Source organism: Penicillium rubens (genome assembly GCF_028828025.1).
Source record: "Penicillium rubens strain IBT 27055 chromosome Unknown utg000003l_segment0_segment0, whole genome shotgun sequence".
In the NCBI taxonomy this organism is placed as follows: domain Eukaryota; kingdom Fungi; phylum Ascomycota; class Eurotiomycetes; order Eurotiales; family Aspergillaceae; genus Penicillium; species Penicillium rubens.
In genome coordinates this window covers 3354441-3377196 of record NW_026890601.1, presented here as the reverse complement: position 1 = coordinate 3377196, position 22756 = coordinate 3354441, and the positions used below count along the sequence as shown (strand labels likewise).

General features: G+C 48.2%; 6 protein-coding genes across 6 annotated transcripts; 3 read left to right on the top strand and 3 right to left on the bottom strand.

Moving 5' to 3' along the window:
• Window positions 1-72: 72 nt before the first annotated feature.
• Window positions 73-9272, top strand: atmA (DNA-binding protein kinase TEL1; the record flags this gene model as incomplete). Its single annotated transcript, XM_061214120.1, has 8 exons — window positions 73-249; window positions 322-1658; window positions 1726-2069; window positions 2127-6570; window positions 6620-7010; window positions 7095-8153; window positions 8214-9189; window positions 9253-9272. The coding sequence occupies 8 exons, from the start codon at window positions 73-75 to the stop codon at window positions 9270-9272; spliced, it is 8748 nt and encodes a 2915-aa protein (XP_061068551.1).
• Window positions 9273-11704: 2432 nt separating this feature from the next.
• Window positions 11705-12789, top strand: N7525_007492 (uncharacterized protein; the record flags this gene model as incomplete). The annotated part of the gene is made up of 2 exons (XM_002567896.1): window positions 11705-12200; window positions 12266-12789. The coding sequence occupies 2 exons, from the start codon at window positions 11705-11707 to the stop codon at window positions 12787-12789; spliced, it is 1020 nt and encodes a 339-aa protein (XP_002567942.1).
• An 838-nt stretch (window positions 12790-13627) lies between these two features.
• N7525_007491 (zinc-dependent alcohol dehydrogenase) lies at window positions 13628-14894 on the top strand (the record flags this gene model as incomplete). The annotated part of the gene is made up of 4 exons (XM_002567895.2): window positions 13628-13752; window positions 13805-13853; window positions 13906-14062; window positions 14125-14894. 4 exons carry the CDS (start codon window positions 13628-13630, stop codon window positions 14892-14894), a joined length of 1101 nt encoding a protein of 366 aa, XP_002567941.2.
• A 732-nt stretch (window positions 14895-15626) lies between these two features.
• N7525_007490 (uncharacterized protein) lies at window positions 15627-16028 on the bottom strand (the record flags this gene model as incomplete). Its single annotated transcript, XM_002567894.1, has 1 exon — window positions 15627-16028. One exon carries the CDS (start codon window positions 16026-16028, stop codon window positions 15627-15629), a length of 402 nt encoding a protein of 133 aa, XP_002567940.1.
• A 1634-nt stretch (window positions 16029-17662) lies between these two features.
• N7525_007489 (uncharacterized protein) lies at window positions 17663-18658 on the bottom strand (the record flags this gene model as incomplete). Its single annotated transcript, XM_002567892.1, has 1 exon — window positions 17663-18658. The coding sequence occupies one exon, from the start codon at window positions 18656-18658 to the stop codon at window positions 17663-17665; it is 996 nt and encodes a 331-aa protein (XP_002567938.1).
• A 2430-nt stretch (window positions 18659-21088) lies between these two features.
• On the bottom strand, window positions 21089-22637 carry N7525_007488 (uncharacterized protein; the record flags this gene model as incomplete). The annotated part of the gene is made up of 2 exons (XM_002567890.1): window positions 21089-22093; window positions 22173-22637. The coding sequence occupies 2 exons, from the start codon at window positions 22635-22637 to the stop codon at window positions 21089-21091; spliced, it is 1470 nt and encodes a 489-aa protein (XP_002567936.1).
• Window positions 22638-22756: the final 119 nt, after the last annotated feature.

Here is a 22756-nt window from a genome sequence, read left to right as displayed (position 1 = left end):
AAGAAGACTTGTTGAGACTCAAGGTTTCCGGGTATTGTTTACGTGGGGAAGATCTCCCAACAATAACACGCAATGGGGGAGGTCTTTCTCGACAAGACGATTAGCCTACTCTCGTCAGACAAACAGAAGGCCCGCTCGGACGGTTTGGCAGGTTGCTTTTCTATCTTATCTCACTGCAGGAAGAATGATGCTAACTCAATTTCTAGACTTGAAGCACATATTCCAGCAGAACAAGAAGAGCTCCAAGCTGTAAGCAGTCAACTACCCCCAAATCGACCTGCAGGTTATCAAAACTAACCAGTCTTCCACCTACCTAGACAGACACTCAATGACAAGGCTTGCCACAAGATCTTTGAATCACTATTTCGTTTCGTCGCGGCAGAAAGGTCAATATATAATCGAGCCCAAAAGTCCTCGAAAACCCCTTCTGCATCGCGACTCTCGACATGTGCTTCCGTACTCCGAATGGCTGTTGACCTCTTCCTGAGAAACTTAAGAATCAAAACGGTCCGCGCCATTGTTGACCACATTACTGAGACCATACCGGTCCCTGGGGAAGGTCTATGGGAACCTTTGAGCCTGGACTATACCAAATGTTTGGCGTCGCTTCTACGCTACCGTCCTCATACTGAGCATCTTGACGAAGAAGACTGGGAAAACCTCATAAGCTTTTGCCTTGCCAGTATTAGTCCCCAGGAGAATGAAGGAAGTCAATTGAGTATTCGAAGCGGTTATCGATCCGTTCCCGAAGATCAAGATGCCAGCGACAGCCGTTCTACCCCCTCAAGGATCGCCATCGCCCCCACCTCAGTGAGCAGGGAGAGGCACGGTGGCAATAGAAATGTCATTGAAGAAGTTGTAACCTGTATTCAACTGTTGACAACGATTCCCAACCCTCCTCTTCAAACCACGGCCCAAAGCATACTTCATGGACTTTCGGAGTTTGTCGAGTCATCTGTGGCTGGAAATGCACATCAGCTCGCGTTTAATAGCATCAATGCAGTCGTTACAAAAGTCATGTTTGATCAATCGGAGCTTGTCCGTTCGGTTCTCTTGGGACTGGTTCCAGTAATTCGACGCCTATGGGCCACTAAGTTACAGACTCTCAAGGAAGAGCTAATTGCCACCTTGATGCTGTCGATGATCATCCTCGTGGACACTGCTCGAAAAGATCCATCTGAATCTCTGGCACATGACATTGAAGCATTAGCCAGTACACTTCATTCGGAATATGTGAAACGGCCAGAAAAGGAGATTCTGCAAATTGACGAAACAACACTCTATCACAATGAAGCATGCCGGAGCAGGCCGGTACATGGACCTTGCCTCGGAACTGCTAGGTCAGAACATAACTGGACAGTCCTCTGGTTGATTGCAGAACTCCTCAAGCTCTCGGATGGTATCCATACCCGAATCAAGTCTGAATCAGTACGCGAAGGCTCGAACAAAAGGCAGCGCTTCAGTTCCGAGATTCAGGACGTATTTCGAGACTCGGTCTCAGCCACAGGTACAAGGAGGATATATGCATTACAACTGATCCCATTCCTTGAATCCGAGGTTGACATTGAGACGAAGGAGTCCTTCTTCAAGCAGCTTATTCTGAACATCTCTGATGGTAATGATGTTGTGTCATCCTGGACAATGGTTGCTCTGACAAGGTAAGTAAATCAATCATTACTAGAAAGAACCTCATAAAAACCACAAGAATAAATGCCCTAACTTGAGCATAACAAACAGTATTGCGAACGGGCCTAGTGCCAAATTGCCTGGAATTAGGGCCCACTGGCCACGAGTAGTCGGACTTGCTACGCGTGCATTCTCATCACCGGTAATATCGAGAGCTGCGTGCAACCTAGTGAGTATGATTTTGCAGTCAGACTTGTTGGATTATTCAGTAGCTATGGAGACAACGCGGTCACTCTTGACTTCTGCCAATGGGCCATCCGCTATCTCGGACTCGTCTTTAAGGCTATGGGCCTCAATTGCACGAATGAGGACACAGCTCGATCCCGGGTCGGCCCAAAAAACCTCGATACAGATATGTCGCTGGCTAAGAGAAGCTTGGGCTGGTATGAGAGCCTAAAATCTCCCATTCGTGGCTCCTGGTTCTGACAGTTATTTTGCAGGTTCGGTGACCGATCGAATCCAGACAGCTCGAGTAGCTGCTTATGCCCGTCCATTGGACTTATTGGACCTTTTTTTGTCATGCACTAATCGATCCTTTTCCATTCCTCGTTATCAAGTAACAGGTCCAACGGGGCACATAGGCCGCATTTGGTTCTTTCTCCACGAGAACCGGGAATTGTTGGAGTATGGTTTTGATGCGAATTCTGCTGCAGCAAATCCCTGGGGTCTGCACGAGACATGGTCCTTGGAGCAATTTTCTAGGCAAGACCCTGATGATATAGTGATCTTGGATCTGCTTCGAGTGAGATCTGAGTCGTTTTTACACACATGGCACGCTATGAGTGAAGAAAGATCACATATCACTCCGGATAACCTGCAGATTCTGGCGTCCTTTTGTGTTGTGGTTTTCCTCTTCATGGCATGTCTTCCTCGATCATTGCAATCTCAATCACGATCACAAGATCTGCATCAAAACTGTCGGAGTCTGTGGGATGCTATATGCGGTTTCCTGGCAGCTCATACTCACGAATCTGCTTTCATGCATTCTTGCTTGAACTTGCTGTCCCCTCTCCTCGGTCCCTTGACGACTTCTGCCAACCCGCCTGCCATTCAGTCTAGTCTCAAAGAGCTTGTTACTCCACTCTCTGAAACGCTCGAGCATTTTCGCCAGAGCTCAAACGGTTCATCTGCAGCCGAAGATCCTATGGATCTGGACGACAGATTCATGGCCGAAACCCCAATAGCGACTGATGAGACTATTCTGACCTTGAATCGAAATTCTCTGTCTGTCTTCCTTGACCCTGTCACATATCAACGTTGTATAACCATCCAACTCTCGGTATTTCTCAGAACCCAAGCAGATTCTGACTCGTCATCCGTCGTTGATTACTTGACAACCTTAGATGAAGCCGATATCCTGGCAGCCCAAGCTATTTTACCTGAAATCTTCCAGGTCTGCTCGACATTGGAGCCCTCGAAACTGCTCTCCATCTTGGAAGATCTGGGCGAAAAGTGTCTACAGTCTTATGAAATGGAACGGTGTGAGGCTTCACATTGCGTTTGCATCCGCATGATGACCAGCTTTGTTGAGTCCTGGACAGAAGGGCCTGACGATACCTTGAAAGAGTCGGCTATGGACTTGTATAATTGGTTTATGGAAGTTCTCTTGGTCCGCAAAAAAGCTTCCCCGAAGGTCTACATTGCCTTAGCCGAGCTCATCCAAGTGGTGATTGGCACATGCCCCTCATACGGCAATGAGCAGTCTCTTCCGTCTCCCCGAACAGGTTTGTTCACAATCCTCCGAGAAGGTGATGTGCAGGTCAAATTCAGCGTTGCAAAATTTATCCCTGCTTTATTTGAGCGGTTCCTTCTCAAAGACCACGATGCCATCTTCGATGATGTGTTGGAAAGCTTGCCTCGAGACCCGGAATGGATCGAGGGAATTGCAGTCCGCCTTTTTGTGCTTTCGCAGTTGGCTTCCAGATGGCACACTTTGCTGCGAAGAAGCATCTACCATCTATTTGAAACCCCAGCTCAAGTGCCACTGTCACTTTGGTACGCCGAGAGATGTATGGTCACTGTTTCTCAGACCCTTGGTCTGCAAGACGCCAAAGAACTTTTTCGACTTTTCTCGTCTCAAATACTTTACACGTGGACCGAGACACAGAGTATCATGTCTATGCCATTTAGTATGTTCGGGTATGCCAGCCTTGAAAACATGCTGGTGGACGTCAAAGATGAAATCGTTGGGCAAATGATGATGCGTGCCAAAGAACAGGAGACAATTGAGCTTGCGAGACATCTCCAGATTCCACATCTCGAGCTTTTGGCAGCCTCTTTTCACAAGGCCGAGGCATACAGCATTGCACGAGGTATCAGTACTCCTCCAGGGCAAGGTAGTCAGCCCAAGGGTGTTGAGATCCGTCTACGCAAACTTCTCGGGGCCGACCAGTTCATCACACAAATCGAGAGCCAGTTTCCCCTAATTATTGTTACGTTTTTCGAATCACTCGACTACTATGAGCAGATCGAACGAGCATTCTCAAAGCGTGAAAACTTCGGTTATGCGCTCGACATTCAGACGCAAATAATAAACAAAAGCGCGTCCCGAAATGCACTGCCAGCAAATCAACAGCCCTCCTTTCGAGCACGCTATCTCCTGGATGAGATCGAGTTTCTTTGCGGACGCACTGGGTTTGAATTTGAGTCGATATGGACGCCATCACTGGTGTCATTTGTCTGCCGTTCGCTGCTTGAATCCATACATCCCGCCCTTGGTTCACTTCATGCTTGTTCTGTGATCCGCAAAATAAGAATCCTAGCATGTGTGGCTGGTCCCATAATGCTTCAAGACTATCCTCTGGAGATGGCACTTAGCTCTTTGCGGCCTTTCCTTGCCGACATCCACTGTTCCGAGGATGCTCTGGGGGTTTTCTGGTATCTACTCGAGGCAGGGAAAGCATACCTCAAGGTGGCACCAGGATTCACTGCAGGTATTGCTGTCTCAACACTGGTCACTCTCCGCAGAATATTTTCATCGCTACCTGAAAACGCGGCTCAGGAAAGTCAGCTCAAATCAGTGCAGTCAAATGCAAAGGAATTCTATCAATGGCTGGTCGAGCTCCTTGGAGAGCTCCGTTCGTCTGATTGGGATACGGAGACGAAAATATCATTCGATCGGCTTGTCTCACTAGCTGAGAAATTCTCAGCCTCTGGGGACTCTTCGGACGGACAGATTGGGAAGGATTTGGTCTTTGAAGTTCTCAAAGACCGCGATTCTGTGACTTCGCTGTTGAGCAAGCCTGTGGCGGATCTTGTTCTGTCGCTCTTATGTCCGGAATTCGAGCAAACATCCGACACTGGGAATTGGGTCTCAAACGAAGAGGTGGATCCCGTTTCCCATGTTGTATCTCTATGGCACACACTTCAAAACTCCAACGGAGGACCTCAGTATCGACTTTGGGCCGCTCGGGTCATCGGAAGATCCTTCGCTGCCACTGGGAAAATTGATCAATTGCTCCTGCGAGAACAGGATCTCTTACTATTCCAATCCCCGGACTCTTCTCTGTCGTCTGATATTTTCTGCCACTCCAAGGCCAGAATTCTTCGGGTGCTTTGCGATATGCTACACGTTCAAAAACATTTCGAAGCTGGCCTGGTTGAACGTACTTTGCAGCTGATCGTCAGCAACATCGCCCATTATCCAGATTTCCAAGCTTGCAGCGAGGTCATTCCCGAATCTCTGATGAAAGCCCTTATCTGGCATCCATACACATGCCCCGTCGTTTTACTTTCAAATTCGGAGCAGGAGAGATGCGAAAATGCAAAAACCAGCCCCTCAGGGCTATCAGTTTCTGACTGGGCTCGCAGTATTTCTCTGTTCTTATCAAGTGCTGCTTTAGAAGACCCTGTCATTGGCTCTCTTCGCAAAGTTCTCAACGTGACTCCTGGCTTAGCGGTGCAACTATTGCCATACGTGGTTCATGATGTTTTACTGTCAGAAAGGGACGATAAAGGCGAAAAGGGGGAGGTCCGAGAAGATATCTCTGCTGCTTTCCAACAGGTGTTATGTGACGTTGGCGAGGAAACTTTACCTCACGCTCAGCTTGTGATCAACTGCATTCTCTACCTTCGAAACCAACCCGTGCCAGATGAGTCAACTATAGTCCAGCGCGATAAATGGCTTGATATTGACTTCGGAGAGGCATCTTTGGCTGCACATCGCTGCGGTTTGCATAAAACTTCGCTGCTTTTCTTGGAAATACAAGCATCCCGAGTGGTTACGACGTCACGTCGATCATCTGTCGTTAGATACGAGCCACCGCCTGCTTTACTACATGATGTTTTCAAAAACATTGATGACCCGGACTTGTTCTACGGCATTCAGCAGAGCTCATCTTTGACCAGCGTCATGGAACGGCTAGAGTACGAAAGCTCCGGGTTCAAAAATCTCCTGTTCCAGAGCGCACAGTACGACAGTGAAATCCAGTTGTCTGACAATGCAGAATCGTACGGTGTGTTGAAGGCTTTGAATGCTACCAATCTTCAAGGTGTTGCCAATACGATGCTCTCTGCCTCCGACAGTGCAAACGATGCCCCTGTCGCCTTTGACAGCATGTTGCAAGCTGCAACTAGTCTTCAAAAATGGGATATTCCAGTATCACCTTTGGATTCCTCCCCATCGGCCACTGTATTCCGTACATTCCAAAGCCTTAACACCTCAGGTTCTATGCTCGAGGTCACTGGCTCAATCGAAAGCGGCCTGTTGACAACACTCGGTTCTCTTCTCAAGACCAGTGGGTCCGCTATTCAGTTGCGAAGCTCAATGCGCGCGTTGGGGATTATGACTGAGATCAGCGACACTTTGCACTCCGCATGTTCTGAAGATATGGAGGAAGGATGGCTGAATATTATGGCGAGAAGCAACTGGTTGAAGACCGAAAGGTGCGTGTTTGCCTTTCCAAACCTGTCTACAGGATACTAAGCAAAGCAGCTATCATGAAGTTGGAGAAATTTTGTCTTGGCATGAGGCGTTGTTTTCATCAGTCAGGAAAAATGACATCCTCAAATCACGAGCTAAACTAAGTCTCGCAGATTCGCGACTTCTAGAAGCGAAAGTCATTCGACGATCGTTGGAAATCACAAGAACACACGGCATCTCCCAGGCATCGCTCAAATCTGCAATGAGCCTTTCGAAGCTTGCCGAACCGTGTGCAGCGTTGGGAATGAACATTGACGGAGCTGCGAAATTCGATCTTGCGAATGTCCTGTGGGATCAAGGAGAGATGACCGCGTCCATTCGCATGCTCCAGCAACTGAAGAGCCAGAATGAGCTTCATAAGCAGGCCATCCCTCTCAGTCGGGCTGAACTTCTTGTGACTTTGGTAAGTTGGACGTCCTTAAAAGGCTCCTGAAAATTCTTCCCAAAAAAATCACTTTTCCGTCTAAAGCGCTAATGCCATATTTAGGGTCACCACGTTGCTGAAGCACGCTTGGAAAAGCCCGACTCGATTCTTCAAGAATACCTATACCCCGCGGTCAAGGAATTGAAAGGAAGCTCAGACGGAGAAGAGGCAGGACGGGTCTATCATGGTTTTGCAACCTTTTGCGATCAACAGCTTCTGAATCCTGATGGACTCGAGGATTTCAAGCGAGTGGAACAACTGCGTGACCGCAAGGAGAAAGAGGTCCTTGGCTTGGAAGACATGATGAAGAATGCCACAGGCAAGGAGAGAGAATACTTGAAGAACTACAGGGCCAAATCAAAGCAATGGTTCGACCTTGACGACCGCGAATATCAACGTTTGCTGCGAAGTAGGGAGGCTTTCCTGCAGCAGTGCCTTGAAAATTACCTTCTGAGTTTGAGGGAAAGTGACACTTACAACAATGATTCTCTACGGTTCTGTGCACTCTGGCTTGACAAATCAGACAGCAAGACTGCAAATTCAGCCGTCGCTCGGTATATGAACGAGGTTCCCAGCCGGAAACTTGCACCATTAATGAACCAGTTATCCTCCCGCCTACTCGATGTCTCCGATGACTTCCAGAAATTACTCACTCAATTGGTATTCAGAATATGCGTTGAACATCCTTTCCATGGCATGTACCAAATTTTCGCCAGCAGCAAGTCCAAGGGAGGGAAAGATCAGTCATCTCACTCTCGTTTCCGTGCTGCAAATCAGCTTGTGGATCGTCTGAAAAACGATAATCACATCGGTCAGACTTGGATTGCTGTACACAATGTGAACATCAGCTACGTTCGATTTGCAGTCGAAAAACCAGACAAATACAAAAGTGGTGCCAAAGTTCCACTCAAGAATCTGGCTACTGGTCAGCGCCTTGGACAAGATGCCATCACTTACAAGCTACCACCACCGACAATGAAAATCAGCCTCCGCGCAGATTGCGACTACAGTCAGGTTCCTACAATCGCAAAGTTCCAGCCTGACTTCACTATTGCTTCCGGCGTTAGCGCGCCAAAGATTGTGACCGCCGTTGCATCCAATGGCGAGCGGTACAAGCAATTGGTAAGTTTGTTCTTGATTTGAAGCCCTGTCAACGTCTTTAGCTAATCAAACAAACAACAGTACAAGGGAGGAAATGATGACCTGCGGCAAGACGCCATCATGGAGCAAGTATTTGAGCAAGTCAGCAGTCTTCTGAAAGACCACCAACCCACACGCCAGCGAAGCTTAGGCATCCGGACGTACAAGGTTCTGCCATTGACACCAAGTGCTGGAATTATTGAGTTCGTGCCAAACACGATTCCTCTGCACGACTACCTGATGCCCGCACATCAAAAATACTTCCCGAAGGACATGAAACCCAACTCATGCCGGAAACACATTGCCGATGTGCAAACCAAGTCATTTGAGCAGCGCGTCAGAACCTACCGACAGGTGACCGAGCATTTCCACCCAGTCATGAAGTATTTCTTCATGGAGAAATTCAACAACCCAGACGACTGGTTTAGTAAGCGGCTAGCCTACACACGAAGTACCGCTGCAATCTCTATCCTCGGTCATGTGCTCGGCCTCGGTGATCGGCATGGACACAATATCCTGCTAGATGAGAAGACTGGGGAAGTTGTGCACATTGATCTCGGTGTAGCATTCGAACAAGGTCGTGTGCTACCTGTTCCTGAGGTAGTGCCGTTCCGGTTGACCCGCGATCTAGTCGATGGATTCGGCATCACCAAGACCGAAGGTGTTTTCCGGCGTTGTTGTGAATTCACCCTTGAAGCACTCCGCCAAGAATCTTACAGCATTATGACCATCCTTGATGTATTACGTTACGACCCACTGTATAGCTGGACGGTCTCCCCGCTTCGGGTTAAGAAGATGCAGATGCAGGACAATCAAGCCAGCGATGGGCCTCCAGCTCTTCCTGGAGCCGCTGACGCTCTCGTCTCGAAGAGTGAGAACGAGAATGAACCTAGTGAAGCTGACCGGGCGTTAACTGTGGTGGCGAAGAAACTGAGCAAAACACTCAGCGTCACGGCTACTGTCAATGAATTGGTTCAGCAGGCGAGTGATGAGAAGAACCTTGCTATGTTGTATTGCGGTATGTATTCTCTCTTTCCCTTCCTCCGGTTGATCATCGACCGCTTTGCTAATTTTTCAATAGGCTGGGCATCGTATGCGTGAGTTTTGTGGCACTTGTGAGCTCTGTTGCGATAACAAAGTATTAAGCTGTGAACGAGACAATGTAAATAAGCATTTCACTCAGGGATTGTTACATATTGCAAAGCACCCCGCTTGATACCCACCTAGGTACCAACCTAGGTAAGAGATCTGACAGATTATGCAAAAGTAATGCAGAAATTACCCCTTTGAGCTATTTTGTGTACATAACTAAGTCTTGGTAGGACCCATTTTGCCAAGAGATATCTTGGCGTTGTTGCTGTCTAGTCCTTAGTCTTAGTTCTACGTATAGAGAACTTAACATCTCTATTTCTGAAGCTTCGACCGCAAAGTTAGGACTTAGTAGCTGACATAAATCAAAAAGAAAACCCTGGAGGTACAAGGATGGCTTGGGTTGGATGTTCGGGGAATCTGGTGTAAAAGTGGACATGCTATAGGCCTAGGGAGTTTCTTTCTATATGGCAGGATGAAATACTTCTCGTAACCGGCGTTGGAGATGTCTGGGTATCAGACATCTGCATGATTTAGGGTCGAAAGTGTTCCCTATCTAATCATACTCAGTGGACATACTGGGTCTTCTTAGACCACTTAGTCCAGTCAGACCATCTATAGTTCTGTCCATACAGATTGCGCAGTTGATCCCACTCTTTCGGTATGCTAGTTAGTCAATAAGTGTAGCTTGGCTATGTAGGAAGGAGGGGTAAGTATTTCTACTACGATTTTTCTCGCACAAGCTATCCCTATAGCGAGGCAAGTAAAGATCGCGGGGACTTCCAGAGATCGTCGGGAGCCTATTTCGATTATTCTTCACTATTACGCCATCTTGACTCAATCCTATGGACCTTCTAATCTTACTGATCCAAAGTTCATGCAAGGTTATCAGCTGCGTAAGGTGGTATATGTGATATGACGTATATTGAATATCAATATCAGAAACCAGGATGAGGTAATAAAACACATTTTATGGTGGGATTTGGATCTGATTATCCTCTATGCTTTAGGATTTCCGTAGTCTAGATGGTGAAACTACCATTTCCGTATCTCCTCGTTCCCCGAAGCTATCATTTACTCCCATGGGCTGTAGCTTCTCTAGGAACTACGAGTCTGAACTCCTAAGAGCGGCAATATGGATTGTCAGAAGAAGTTGCCTGTAGCCAATGAAGATGTCTAATGCTGTGAGGAATGGGGTTATATCTCCACCATGTACGCTGGTTATCAAATTAGCGAAAATTCGCTCCACATGAGTCAACTAATAAGCTGGATTTCAACTCAAGAACATGCTTCTAGCTGTCGGCCCATCCTAAAGCAGTCTAGTCGTTATATTAACCAAAGACCCTGGGCTCCTCGCACCGTAGTTTCGGACCCTCACGTCTCCTACATACCGTAAACGTCTCCATTTGGGAGGTTGTTCAGACCGATTGCAATTGCATGAATGCATGTTTCCTGGAGTTGCTTGCGCAACTCCACACAGGTCCTGCCCCATGACAACCCAATCCTTACATCGGCAGCTTAGACCGGCGGTTTGTGAAGCTGATTCACTTCTGGTAGTTTCCGCCAAGGTACCTAGACCTACCTCGTGTATGATGCAAGAAAATGCACGTATCGGCCCCTACATTAGTGCGAGCCCTGCTCTGCGACTGCAGATGCTGTTCGGCCGTTGATCCCGCCGCATGACAACCTAACCCTTGCATCGGCAGCTTAGATCGGTGGTTTGTGGAGTTGAATCACTTCTGATAGTTTGAAACTGATTTAGAATATTGCCCCGCTAATGAATAAGTGGCGATTAAGAATGTGTCTGGAGACCATGGTATAGATTCTAGGGCTGGGTATGATCCCCGGAAAGGAAACTCGGCTCTGTAATGGGTTGAATATTGGGAATATAAATTCAAATACGGTCAATAAGTGCGTCCCAGTATCTGGGTAACTAGAAACTCCATAACTATCTATATACCAGAGAGAAAACATTTATTATGCTTCTCCGGTTATTTGGAGAGTTGAGATGAAGCCACCGAATCCCGAGGTCCCCGATGCATGATCCCTATGGCTTCGGCTTATACAAACCAAGACTCGAATGCTGACATACTTTCCCTAAATGAAATCCCTCGGCTATACTAAAACGAACTGCATGTATACACCAAGGGATAACGTGAAGATAACGAAGGTCGTTCTAAATAAGCCGATCAATTACGTATGATCTTCACCAGGGCTATGGAATGTCTGCTGTGTAGCCCTGCACCAAGTAGATCCTGTGTCAATTTTATGTACGCCTCTAGAACTATGCAAGCAATAGAAAAGGATCCACAGACTGTTTAACTAATGATTTGAAGTCCCAATCTAAATACATAAAGGCAAAGTGGCTACCGGGTTTACTTTGTATACATTCACATTCAATCTCAGAATCATCGAACTCGAACAATTGAAGAACTGAAGCAACAATGAAGTCGTTTAGCCTAGCTCTTGTGGCGTACATCCTTCAGCATTCCTTTGGCAACGCCCAGTACACTGTCAATGTTCCCGTTAAAGAAATCAAGGGAGAATGGACTATAAACGGCAACCGTATTACATGGACCGAGAACGGTTTCAAAACCTCTATTGATTGTGACAATGAGCAAGGCCACAAGGAACTTAGTCTGAGTGCGAACAAGAAGTTTGCAGGTTGTTGTCTGCCGGATCAAAGCCTTGTTGGGGACCCTGATTCAGCGTTTGACTGTTGCGCCGGGGGCCATGACCTTGCTGGAAGCAAGGAAACTGGCTATCGGTGCTGTCCGACGGGCTGGACATATGACGGCGAGATTTGCGAGGAACAGAATGATGTCACATGTTCCAATGGAAAGGCTCTTGTTGACGGCAAATGCGTCTGTCCTACAGGCTCTTCTGAAAGTAGTGACGGGGTCTGCGAGCCACAGAAGTGCGTCTCGGGTCTTGAGACTGGTAAGCAATGAGTTGATATGCCAAGCCGCAGAGAGGTTGCTAACTTCATTGTTCTTAACTACCAGGCAAATGTTACAATTTCATCGGAGAGAATGGTTTCCCTCTGGGATACAACGGCGCCAACTACGTAACAGCCGAAAAAAGCGGGTATCAAATGCCTGGAAAATTCCAGTTCTGCAAAGATGAAGAATGTACACCTGGCCAACAAGTCGACCCTGGTCAGCTTGTCTACATCAAAGACGTCCACGGAGGTCCCGCATCCCAGGGCGGACTAAACCCAAACCAATGGCTCAACAATTTCAAAAATGGAGGCCATATTCGCAAGACGGCTAAAATTGGCGAAGCCGGTGAATTCACTGTCACAAGGTGGCCATGTGGAAAATATTGTGTGGGGGGATTTGAGTATGGTCTTGGACCGGCTTGTCCAGCACCGGTGCCTGCGATTACTTTCCTCACTTTAAATAAACAAGCCTGTGTTCCTTTCGACTTCGTCGAAGTGCCCTGCGATGTCACTTCAACTTCGAACAACTGCATTTGGAAGAATGGTGCCGACCAGTGCTGCGACAAGGTGGATTGTTCCGGGCTCTAATCTTTGGGATTGGAGTTGCCTCGAGTGTGTTCCAGGAATGTGTTGAGCAACCGTATCTTCATTGCCTATCCTGAGTGGTTATTGAAGAACCGGCTTTGCTAGTAGGTCGATTGGGTCTTTATTTCGGACTGATTCTTTTTCTACTTATGTTGCTTCGGCGGCTAAAAACTTTCATTAAAGCGAACGTATCAAATGGAAAAAAATTGCTAAGCTGTGAACGAGACAAAACGTAAATATAATTCAGATCACGCCAGGCTAATAAAGCGGCAAGGCTTGAGTCTTAAATCGGAAGTATCCCATGGATAGAGTACCTTGGGGGTTCTCCGATGTATATAAACCCTCCCCAATCTTCCATCTCCCGCCTTTTCTCTAGATATACTACTCTGACACTGATATTCATTCCAGCAATGAAGATAAAAATAGATGCATGCAGCCTGGTGGGACCGAGGTCCTTCCATGACTCCGCATTTGACCCCTCAATTCATCCAGACACAAAGGAACACGTTACTATAACGACTATAGCTGCAGCTGAATAGCCAGCTTCCGAGGCATACACAGTGTGCATCCGGGTGCAAAAGCCGCATTGGCCAATATGCCAACGACCTGTCGATCCGAAAGTCCCAAACCCCTCAATTCGACCAGACCCTCTCCACAGTTGATCAAGTTCTCCTCTTTTATCACTTGGCGCAAATACGGGTTAATATATTTAAGACCCATTACAGCATTCGACTAAGCATTTGCTCCCCATACATTTCTCCAACGCTGAAAATCCAATTGGAATCGATTTTACAGTTCAATATTTTACCTCCTTTCAATATATCACCAGCAATCAGTTATCATGGCCGCTCTTGAAATCCCCGCCAAGCAGAAGGCCGTCATTTACGACCAGCCTGGGACGGTTTCGACAAAGGTTGTGGAATTAGATGTCCCAGAGCCTGGTACAGGCGAGGTCCTGATTAATTTGTACGTCTCGTGGAGATTTCGACACTACATAGGGTAGTACTCACAATGATAGGACGCATTCGGGCGTGTGCCACTCGGACTTCAGTATCATGTCCAACAGTGTACGCCATATCCTATTCTCTCTATATCTCAGGCACTAACAAATACCCTCAGATCAAGGGGTTCCCACACCCAACTCAGCCCGGCCAAGTTGGCGGCCACGAAGGTGTTGGTAAGGTAGTCAAGCTCGGTGCAGGCACCGAATCCTCGAACCTGAAGATCGGCGATCGAGTGGGCGTCAAATGGATTTCCAGCGCATGCGGACACTGCCGTACGTATACCATGTCCTCGCCTCAACAACCCATACACCTCGAACTAACACATCCTGTCCAGAACCCTGCCAAGCCAGCGCCGACGGATTATGCTTCAACCAGAAAGTCTCCGGCTACTACACCCCAGGAACATTCCAGCAATACACACTCGGACCCGCAAACTATGTAACCCCCATTCCAGACGGTCTCGACTCCGCCGAAGCAGCACCACTGCTCTGCGCCGGCGTAACCGTATACTCCGCACTGAAGCGCAGCAACGCGCGGCCCGGACAATGGGTGGTAATCTCCGGTGCCGGCGGCGGGCTGGGCCACCTCGCAGTGCAGCTTGCAAGCCGGGGAATGGGCCTGCGGGTAATCGGCATCGACCACGGCAGTAAAGAGGAGTTAGTCAAGGAATCGGGGGCAGAGCATTTCGTGGACATCACGCAGTTCCCGAGGGACGATAAGGGCGACGCACTGACGAAGCATGTTCATTCGCTGGCGGATGGACTGGGCGCGCACGCGGCCATTGTCTGTGCGGCTGCGAATGTGGCGTATGCGCAGGCGCTGCCGTTGCTGCGTTTCAACGGTACGCTGGTCTGCGTGGGGCTTCCGGAAAATGACCCGCAGGCTATTGCGACGGCGTTCCCAACTGCGATGATTGGGAAGCAGTGGACTATTACGGGGTCGGCGGTTGGGAGTCGGAGGGAGGCTATTGAGACTATGGAATTTGCTGCCAGGGGTATTATTAAGGTTCATTATCGGATGGAGAAGATGGATGCTTTGACTGATGTGTTCAAGGAGATTGAGGAGGGGAAAGCTGCAGGGTCGGGTTGTGTTGGATCTTTCTGAATGAATGCTGGAGATGTGTGCAAATTTGAATCTGATTTGATCTTGTTTATATCGACTTTTGGTCCATCTTCTAGTACAAAGTAAGTGGTTGCCAGAGATTTTATGGGCAGGGAGGGTACGATGGATATATATCTCATGCGAGTAACTGCCACATTCGATATCTTTGTAAGAAACAATCAAAAGGTTGAAGTTAAGCCCATCGTAGTCACTAGGACATACTCACATGTTTGAGATCAAGATAGCAAGCACTGTGGCTCTGGTGTATACACAAATCATCGGAAAGTGCAGGTGAAAAGGAAGACAAACCCCAGTAGTAGTGACCCAGCAGCAGGTGGCCTAGTGGTAACATGCTTCGTCATGTGTACCACGAGGGAAGTGCCTAAGATCTTCCACTACCTGACTGCTCCGGTTCGACTCCGGTCGTTCTCGAATTGTCGTCTCTCTTTTTTTTTTTTCCCTCCCTTCATCCTCTTTTTCTATCCTAGGGGTGTTTAGAGCCTCCTAAAGGCTACAACCACAACACACCAGCCCGAATCCTCCAAATTAGCGGCCTATCTAAAGAACGAAGATATAGACTATAAGCTACGATAAATTAGTTTTTATCCGATCGAGGACGACCTAATATTCTCGTTGAAATGCACTCTTTTCATTGAAAAGCCTGGCTGGTAACATTTAATTGAATGAACAGTTATAAGAATAGGATCATAGACAGGCCTCGAAAGCAATAAGCAACTATTTGGAAGCTTCGACTAGCTTTCCAATAGAATGAATCCATGTTTTCCCTTTGCAGCACCGTGCAAAGACTTCGATGGCATGGTCACTGTAAAATACCCACTGGATAGCATTCCGCCATTCACCATCAATCTGAACGACCAGAGCATCTGAGGGCTGGATTTGAGTGTAGCTCTCCATCGTAGCAAAATTGGAATCCTCGGATTTCGCAATATGCCCTATCCAGAGATCTTTATTTCGCATATCGCATAGATCCTTTGGTAGCCGGTCACCACGTCTGCAATTCCAAATCACCTTCTTCCACAACGCACTCTCATCCCCATCAGCCCATAGATAGTTGATTGACAAGCTTTGTACGAGACTGTCTGGCACCGCAACTTGTAATATTGCAAGCTCGGCCATTGAGAATCTATGCTTCTTGTACATTGCATGCCGATCGGCAGTTTCTCGTTGAGGTGCGAAGTACGCAACCGCAGCATGTCCACTGAAGTCCCCAGGGCTTGAACTGATCGGTGTCAGGTAAAGATTTCCTGACAGAGGCCTCTGGTTCAGCCATGGGACCTGCTGGCTTCGAAAAGTGCTTAGGAATTATGCGAGCCGAAGGGAGATGAATTTGGAGTGAGGCAGGTGGGGCGATCTTGCTTGGGTTTGCGGGTAGATTTGGTGATGGGCGATTGGCGGTAATGTGGATGAGCGACCGGGTGGGGAGTGATTCAAGATAGATGGAAGAAGCTCGCGGGGACGAGGCGTAAACGGTGGAAGAGATTCCTGCTTGAAATGGTCGCGGAGTGGGGGAAGTTCAATAGCTCCGCGCAGGCGAGGATGACTCAAGTCCGTATCCGAATGGGGTAGGCAATGATCAGAATAAACAATCAGGGCAAACAGGAAGGAACGTACAACATAAAGGACTCAAGTAGAGTTGGTACTACCTAGGTACTTCCAAATATGGTTTAGTAATTCGACCTGTGGACGCATGGACCGCACCGGATTGGGTCTGGTTTCGGGTCTATCCGTCGGACTAAATATGCCACACATACCTAGGTAACTCTCTCATTGGTTACTACCTCACCGCCTAGTCCATTACCTAAGAATGTCGTGGTTGTCGACGATCGAATGACAGATAACGCCCGCAATCTCGCAACTATCTACAGAATCAATCCACTCTTCATCGTGCAGCTTAGTTCCCAAACTAAGCCTAAGAACAACGAAGAGATCATATCGCTGTTGGACTCGGCAAATATCAACGCGGTTACAAGAATTCAACAAAAAAATGACCGACGCAGGGATCGAACCTGCAATCTCTTGATTCGTAGTCAAGCGCCTTGCCATTGGGCCAGCCGGCCAGCTGTTGTGTGATGTAGGAAAAAACTGTGCTTCATAAGAAAAAGAAAGCAACATCCGCCAATGTTGTTTGGATGTCCATTTTAGGTGTCTCTTTTTAATACATCTTGAGGCAGACCCCTGGTCCAGGCTATCCAGCCAGCGTGGATATGTTTGTACAGAACACAATATTCTCTCTTCTCTTGTCACGGAATCATGTCCCGAGTAGAGGATGTTTTCGCACTTCACTTTTATAGTCATGAAGACATATCTCCAGGAGACACAATTACATGGACTACTGCCTCAACACTGTCATACCCTGCTGGAAACGAGTGTTACCCACAGAGTCGGGCGACTCAGTCATGGTGAGCCATGGGCAATACCCCGTTGAGAATGATGCGGCCTATCTCGGACTAAGTAGTGAAGAATGTGGTTGAAGACACACGGGGCAGAGAAGATGATTCCAGGAAAAGAAGAGTTGGTCAATTAGAAACTTGTTATCGATTTGTTTTCTACTTCAAAACATAGACCATTAATGATCTAATGGCATCGTCAAGCAATGGTAACAAAAGCTACCTGCAAAGAGCTATATCAACCCCCGAGAGCTGACTTCTTGTCAAAACGCAAAGACACAATCGTTCTCTCTCAACACAAAAACCATACACACGACATACATCGTAGCTGGTGTTGTCTACCTCTCACCCAAATTCCCGCAGTTAGTTTTCGCCTTCTTTTGCCCGGGACAGTCTCGATCGTTGTGGAAGACCCGCCATCTCCAAATCGTCCCCAGAGATCTCTTCAATGTGATCACTCTGACTAGCCACAAAACCGGGCTGAGGGCCCAGAGACGTATGCCCAGTTGACACCACAGGATCGTAATAGCAATTACGGTATCGAGAAGCGATAGAACCCCGTCTAGTCCGTGAACGAAGCTGAGCGCAGTCATCCTTATAGTTTCGTGACTCGAGATCGTCAGGGTTTTCAATCCAGTCTAGCGAAGTGACAGACTCCCGTTCAGTCGGTGAACGAGGTTGAGCGCAGTCATCCCCATAGCTCCTCGACTCAACATAGTCGGGGTTCTCGATCCAGTGCTGGGAAGTGAGAGGTAGCCGGTTCTCCCAGGAATCTCCCACTGCCTCGACACAATCCCAAAAGGCATCCTGCCTTCGAGCGCAACCAGAAAGATATCCGTTACAATCTGTGAAAAAGGCATTCCATGATTTGAATAGCTCTTGCACATCCGCCTTATTAGCCAGTTCCTGTATACCTTCCCATCTTGGCTGCAGATCCTCCAGGCGTGATTTCTTGAATTTAGCAGATAGAACCGCCATCTGCTCGAGCGGTGTTTCTGCATGCTTGATGAGACAGAAGTGTTCGTAATCGACATTGTTTTCTATAAGTTCAAAGATGACTTGTAGTTTTGTTTGAATGTTTTCGTATGCGCGCATCTGCTTCCAGTATTGGTCCACGATCGAAGATAGTTCGATGAAGTCATCCTCTCCAAGGTCAACGATGGATTTTGCTTCGGGTCGGACAGTGGAAACGTGCGGTTTCTCGGGTTCGTGGAGCTCCGGATAGTACTCGCTTGGGGCGTCGGGGTTGCAGTAGTTCCAGACTCCTTCTTTTCGGGCGTGTTTCTCGACCTCATTCTTCCATGATTTCCAGTTCGTCCGAGTGAGGACCTCGGGGCGTTCTTGTAGATCTCGTCGCATGTTCATATTCCGCTTGAATATCGTTTTTTCGATGATTTGGCTTCTTTTTGGATGGGTTTGTAGATGTTAGAAGAGCCAACACCCTCTACTGGGGTGGTGATTTAATTGTGAGCCAATCGACAAAATAGGTGTCGGGGGTCATCCGTAAATCCAACCTTGGAAGTTTAATAACTCTACCGCTTCGGGAAACAATCAAGTCGACCACATTGACCATACTGACCTCAGAATTTGTCAGAGGTTGAAAAGGTTATGATTAGATGCATCAGTTGAAGGGCATAAAAGAGATGGCAACACGGTTCGATCCGGTTTCCGCTACAATACCATGGGCAACAGTGCGATTCTTAGTACCACAGCGACTAGTAGTCACTGTTTTGAGTCCATGATCCAGGGACTGGACCCTGATTGCAGAATGCCACTCGATCTGTCGCCTTTAAGACCTTGTACTCGCAGTGGGTATGCGTCGTCTGAATAGAGTTATAAATCAAGTTTTGCAGTATTTACTCATGTATCCTGAGATTTATAACAAACGGGTGATTATCTCAACCAGTCTGCAGCGGGTAAACATTGAATCAATAACGCTGTCTGCAATCTCGAACTAACTTTGGCCGCGCATCGAAGACAGCCTTCCAGAGCGCACAGGATGAGGAGCCAAAAGAGACAACCAAGCTAGATATCGAAGTTGCGACGCTAGCTCGTCTTTCGACGATGGAACCAAGGATGTTCTACAATCAGGTATGAAAGAGATCCGATCAATATCGAAAACTTCTTGGACCCCAATCGGTCGTCTGATAGTCATCTCAATGATATATGCAAATAGACCGGAAGAGCAAAACTTCCGCGAATTTCCGAGCTTCTACTTGAACTGGGCCCATTCCAGACCTCCAGTAAGATCCCTTGGATATTATGAGGAAAGATGGGAGCCCGTTTCATACGGCCCATCTCTTGAAGAGGGACTGCCCAATCCTCATTTCGCAAGTTGTCGATGCTATTAGACCAGAGTCTCATTTATTGGATCCTTAGGGGTTTACCTTTTCTTCATCGCGTAAAGACTGCTTCGACTTTGATATAGCCATGGAGATCATCATCCCTTCGGTGATTTTACTGATTTTACTACGAATTTAATATAATACGTTTCCAAGCCCGGTTTCTGCCGTCGCTTTTCTTATCATAGGTGTAGTCAAGGCCAAGAAAATGATATAGTTCCTTCTCATGACCCACACATACCTATTGCCTTCAACACTACGGAGTAGTTAATAATACGAATGTAGATCCTTGCATACAATACCATTTTCAATATATACGACACGCCTGTACTCCGTAGCAGGTGTCCACCTATACTAAGACAAACCCACCCCATAAGCTAAAGACAGCACTAAGCACGCTAGCCCCCCAAGGATCCAGGAATGCAACCGCGTGCACGGCCTAAACTCGGCTTGAAAGAATAATCCTAGTCGCACACATGGTCATCAATCCCTGCCGAAAACGTGGAAAACGTGGCATGGAAATACCCACTTTGGGTGTCCAAGTAGAATCTTATGGCCTAATAAACTCGCAAAGTCTAATATGTATATAGCATGCATGTTTAATCGTACAGCATACAACCAACATATTTAGGATGAGGATGCCCGACACCGCATTTTCGACGCGCGTTATTGGCGAGCGTTATTGAACCTAACTTGTGCTTGGGGTGGATTGAGGGGCAGGTTTGAAACGGAGATGCGGTGTGGCCCCAGGATTTATGGATATGAAATGGTAGATACGGAGTACATGATCATCGGATGTGCGATCGTACAGATTTGGATCTAAAGATCTACATTTGAAATTATGTATCCATGGATGACTCCCAATCTTGATCTGGCAAATCGTATTTTGATCTTGCTGATTCGTGTGCTTGTTGGGCGCCCAAAAAATGAGAAAATCATCAAAACCCACGAGGCATTTTCAAAAGTGTGGGCGGCCCACACTGTGCCGAGAATTTGTTCCATGGTTCACTCTCATAAATCGGGCTAGCTCATCTCTGTCCAGGTGCGTGGAAGCGGTGACACCCGGGGTTCACGAGGGCGGACCGTGGATGTGGGAACCCAGGGCCAGAGTGCTGGGTTTGAATGACGACATGTTCATCATGGGACTTGTATTTGCTTTATATGTGGTCATGGACATGGACCGTTCCAGTGGATTTGAAACTTTGCACATTTTGTGATATAGTGATTGTGTGTAAAATGGCTATGGCAATGCTAACAGCTCTTATGATCGTATGTAGTAGACATCAAAAGATGGAAAAGAATGACATGACCCAGAAGCAAAATAGAACTGGAGCGACTCGTCAATGATAAAACGTAAAGACACGATGCAGCGGGGTATTGCAATGAATGAACACGATGGCCTCCCAGAACAAGATAACAAACGTATGTGTAAAAAAAGATCGAGAATTCAACGGGTTCGTTTCGAATATCCCCCGGAATTTCCATTCCCAGCCGCCGGTCGCTTCTGTCCAGATCCCATAGCAGCGGCAGATTCAGCAGCACGGATCAACGATCCTAGATGGAGAAGATATGGCTTCGGGGCACGGTTGACTTCGATCTTGCGGAGGATGTCGCGCAGGCGGTTGGCGGACTGGTGGAGGTCGGCCGGCGGCAGGGCATCAAGCGCGTGAAGGACAAAGTGCCGCGCGTCTGTTTCGGAGTCAGTTTCAACCGACCCGATGAGCAAGTGATATAGATTGCGCTGGTCCTCGTCTTCACCGTGGAAGGACTGGCGACCCAGGGGATTGCCTTCGAGGGGATCATTATTGCGAGCCACGACTGACTCCAGGAGAGACACGAGGGCTTCGACGGCGCGTTCCGAGCCGTGCGGGGCGCGCGCTGCGATGTTGACCGCAATCCGGGATACAGAACGCTGCAGCTGTGCTACGACATCGTTGACCTCTATGCCCAGGCCTGGGCTCACGGGGTTCGCGGGCAACTCGCCGGTTGCGCAGTATCGGTCGAAGTCGCTTAGTAGTCGGCGTGACTGCTCTTGTACTTTGTCGAAGTAGATGGCCGCACACGCGCCTGAGGGCATCGCCTTGCAGAGGCTGTTGAAAACTCCATCGTCGTGAATTGCAAGCCGGAACATTGTCGCTTCGAAATCTCCCTGAACCACGCACTCCTCCGGCGTTCGTGCTTGCTCAGTTGTCTCTGTCAAATCCCGGCGGGTGTCTTCTGGGAGAGTTCGGTTGAATGCAGAGAAGATGTCCCGGACCTTTTCTGTCCGCGTCATTCCGTCCTCTTCGCCCTGTAGGTACTGCCACTTTAGCTGAGTCGCAACCGACAGCAGATTACCCTTCAGTAAGTCCTCAATGCGTGGGAGGCGGTCCGGACGTCCGTCTGGAGTCAGGGTCACCTCCGTCGACCGAGGCGCGGGGAGGAAGCAGCCGTGCAGTTGGTCGACGAGCCACTGTTCAGGTGACGGGGGTTAGTATTGGCAGTTCAAGCCCTTCAACATTTAAGCTTCATTCCCCAAAAAGGCAACTCACAAAGATATGCTGACAAGCCCCGTCCGGTTGATCCTGAAAGGCCGCACAAGTGCAAGTAGACGAGTCCGGGCCAATGTGCACCTGTGGCCGATCCGACAGCTGGAAGTCATATCCGGCGGGAGTAGAGCGACAGTTGACAACATCAAATCGGCCGGTCAAGCCAACGAAGGCCCGGGCTTCAGACTCGGAATCTAGTTGGCTGAGGTCATAGGTAATGCCGGACGTTGCGAGGACGGAGGCGCTATTCGATTCGGACTGTTCATCATGGCTGCTTTCTTCCTCCTCCTCCTCCTCCTCCTCTTCGCCACTGGAGCTCTCCACTGAAGAGCTATCGTCCTCTCCACGATCACTGTCTTCACCGGAAGGGTCAGACCGCCCCGCGCGGGCCGCTCTAGCAGGCAGGGTTGTTTCTGGCATGTTTTGACCAATGGACAACCTGTGAAATTGCCCAGTTGGAGCGGACATGGCGAAAAGAAAAGGAAGAAGACAGGCTTCCCCTAAGGAAATCAAAGAGGGGCTACAGAATGCGAAGAACAGACGTATTTTCCCACACGGTGGACTTTCGTAGACTCACAGAGTTCTCG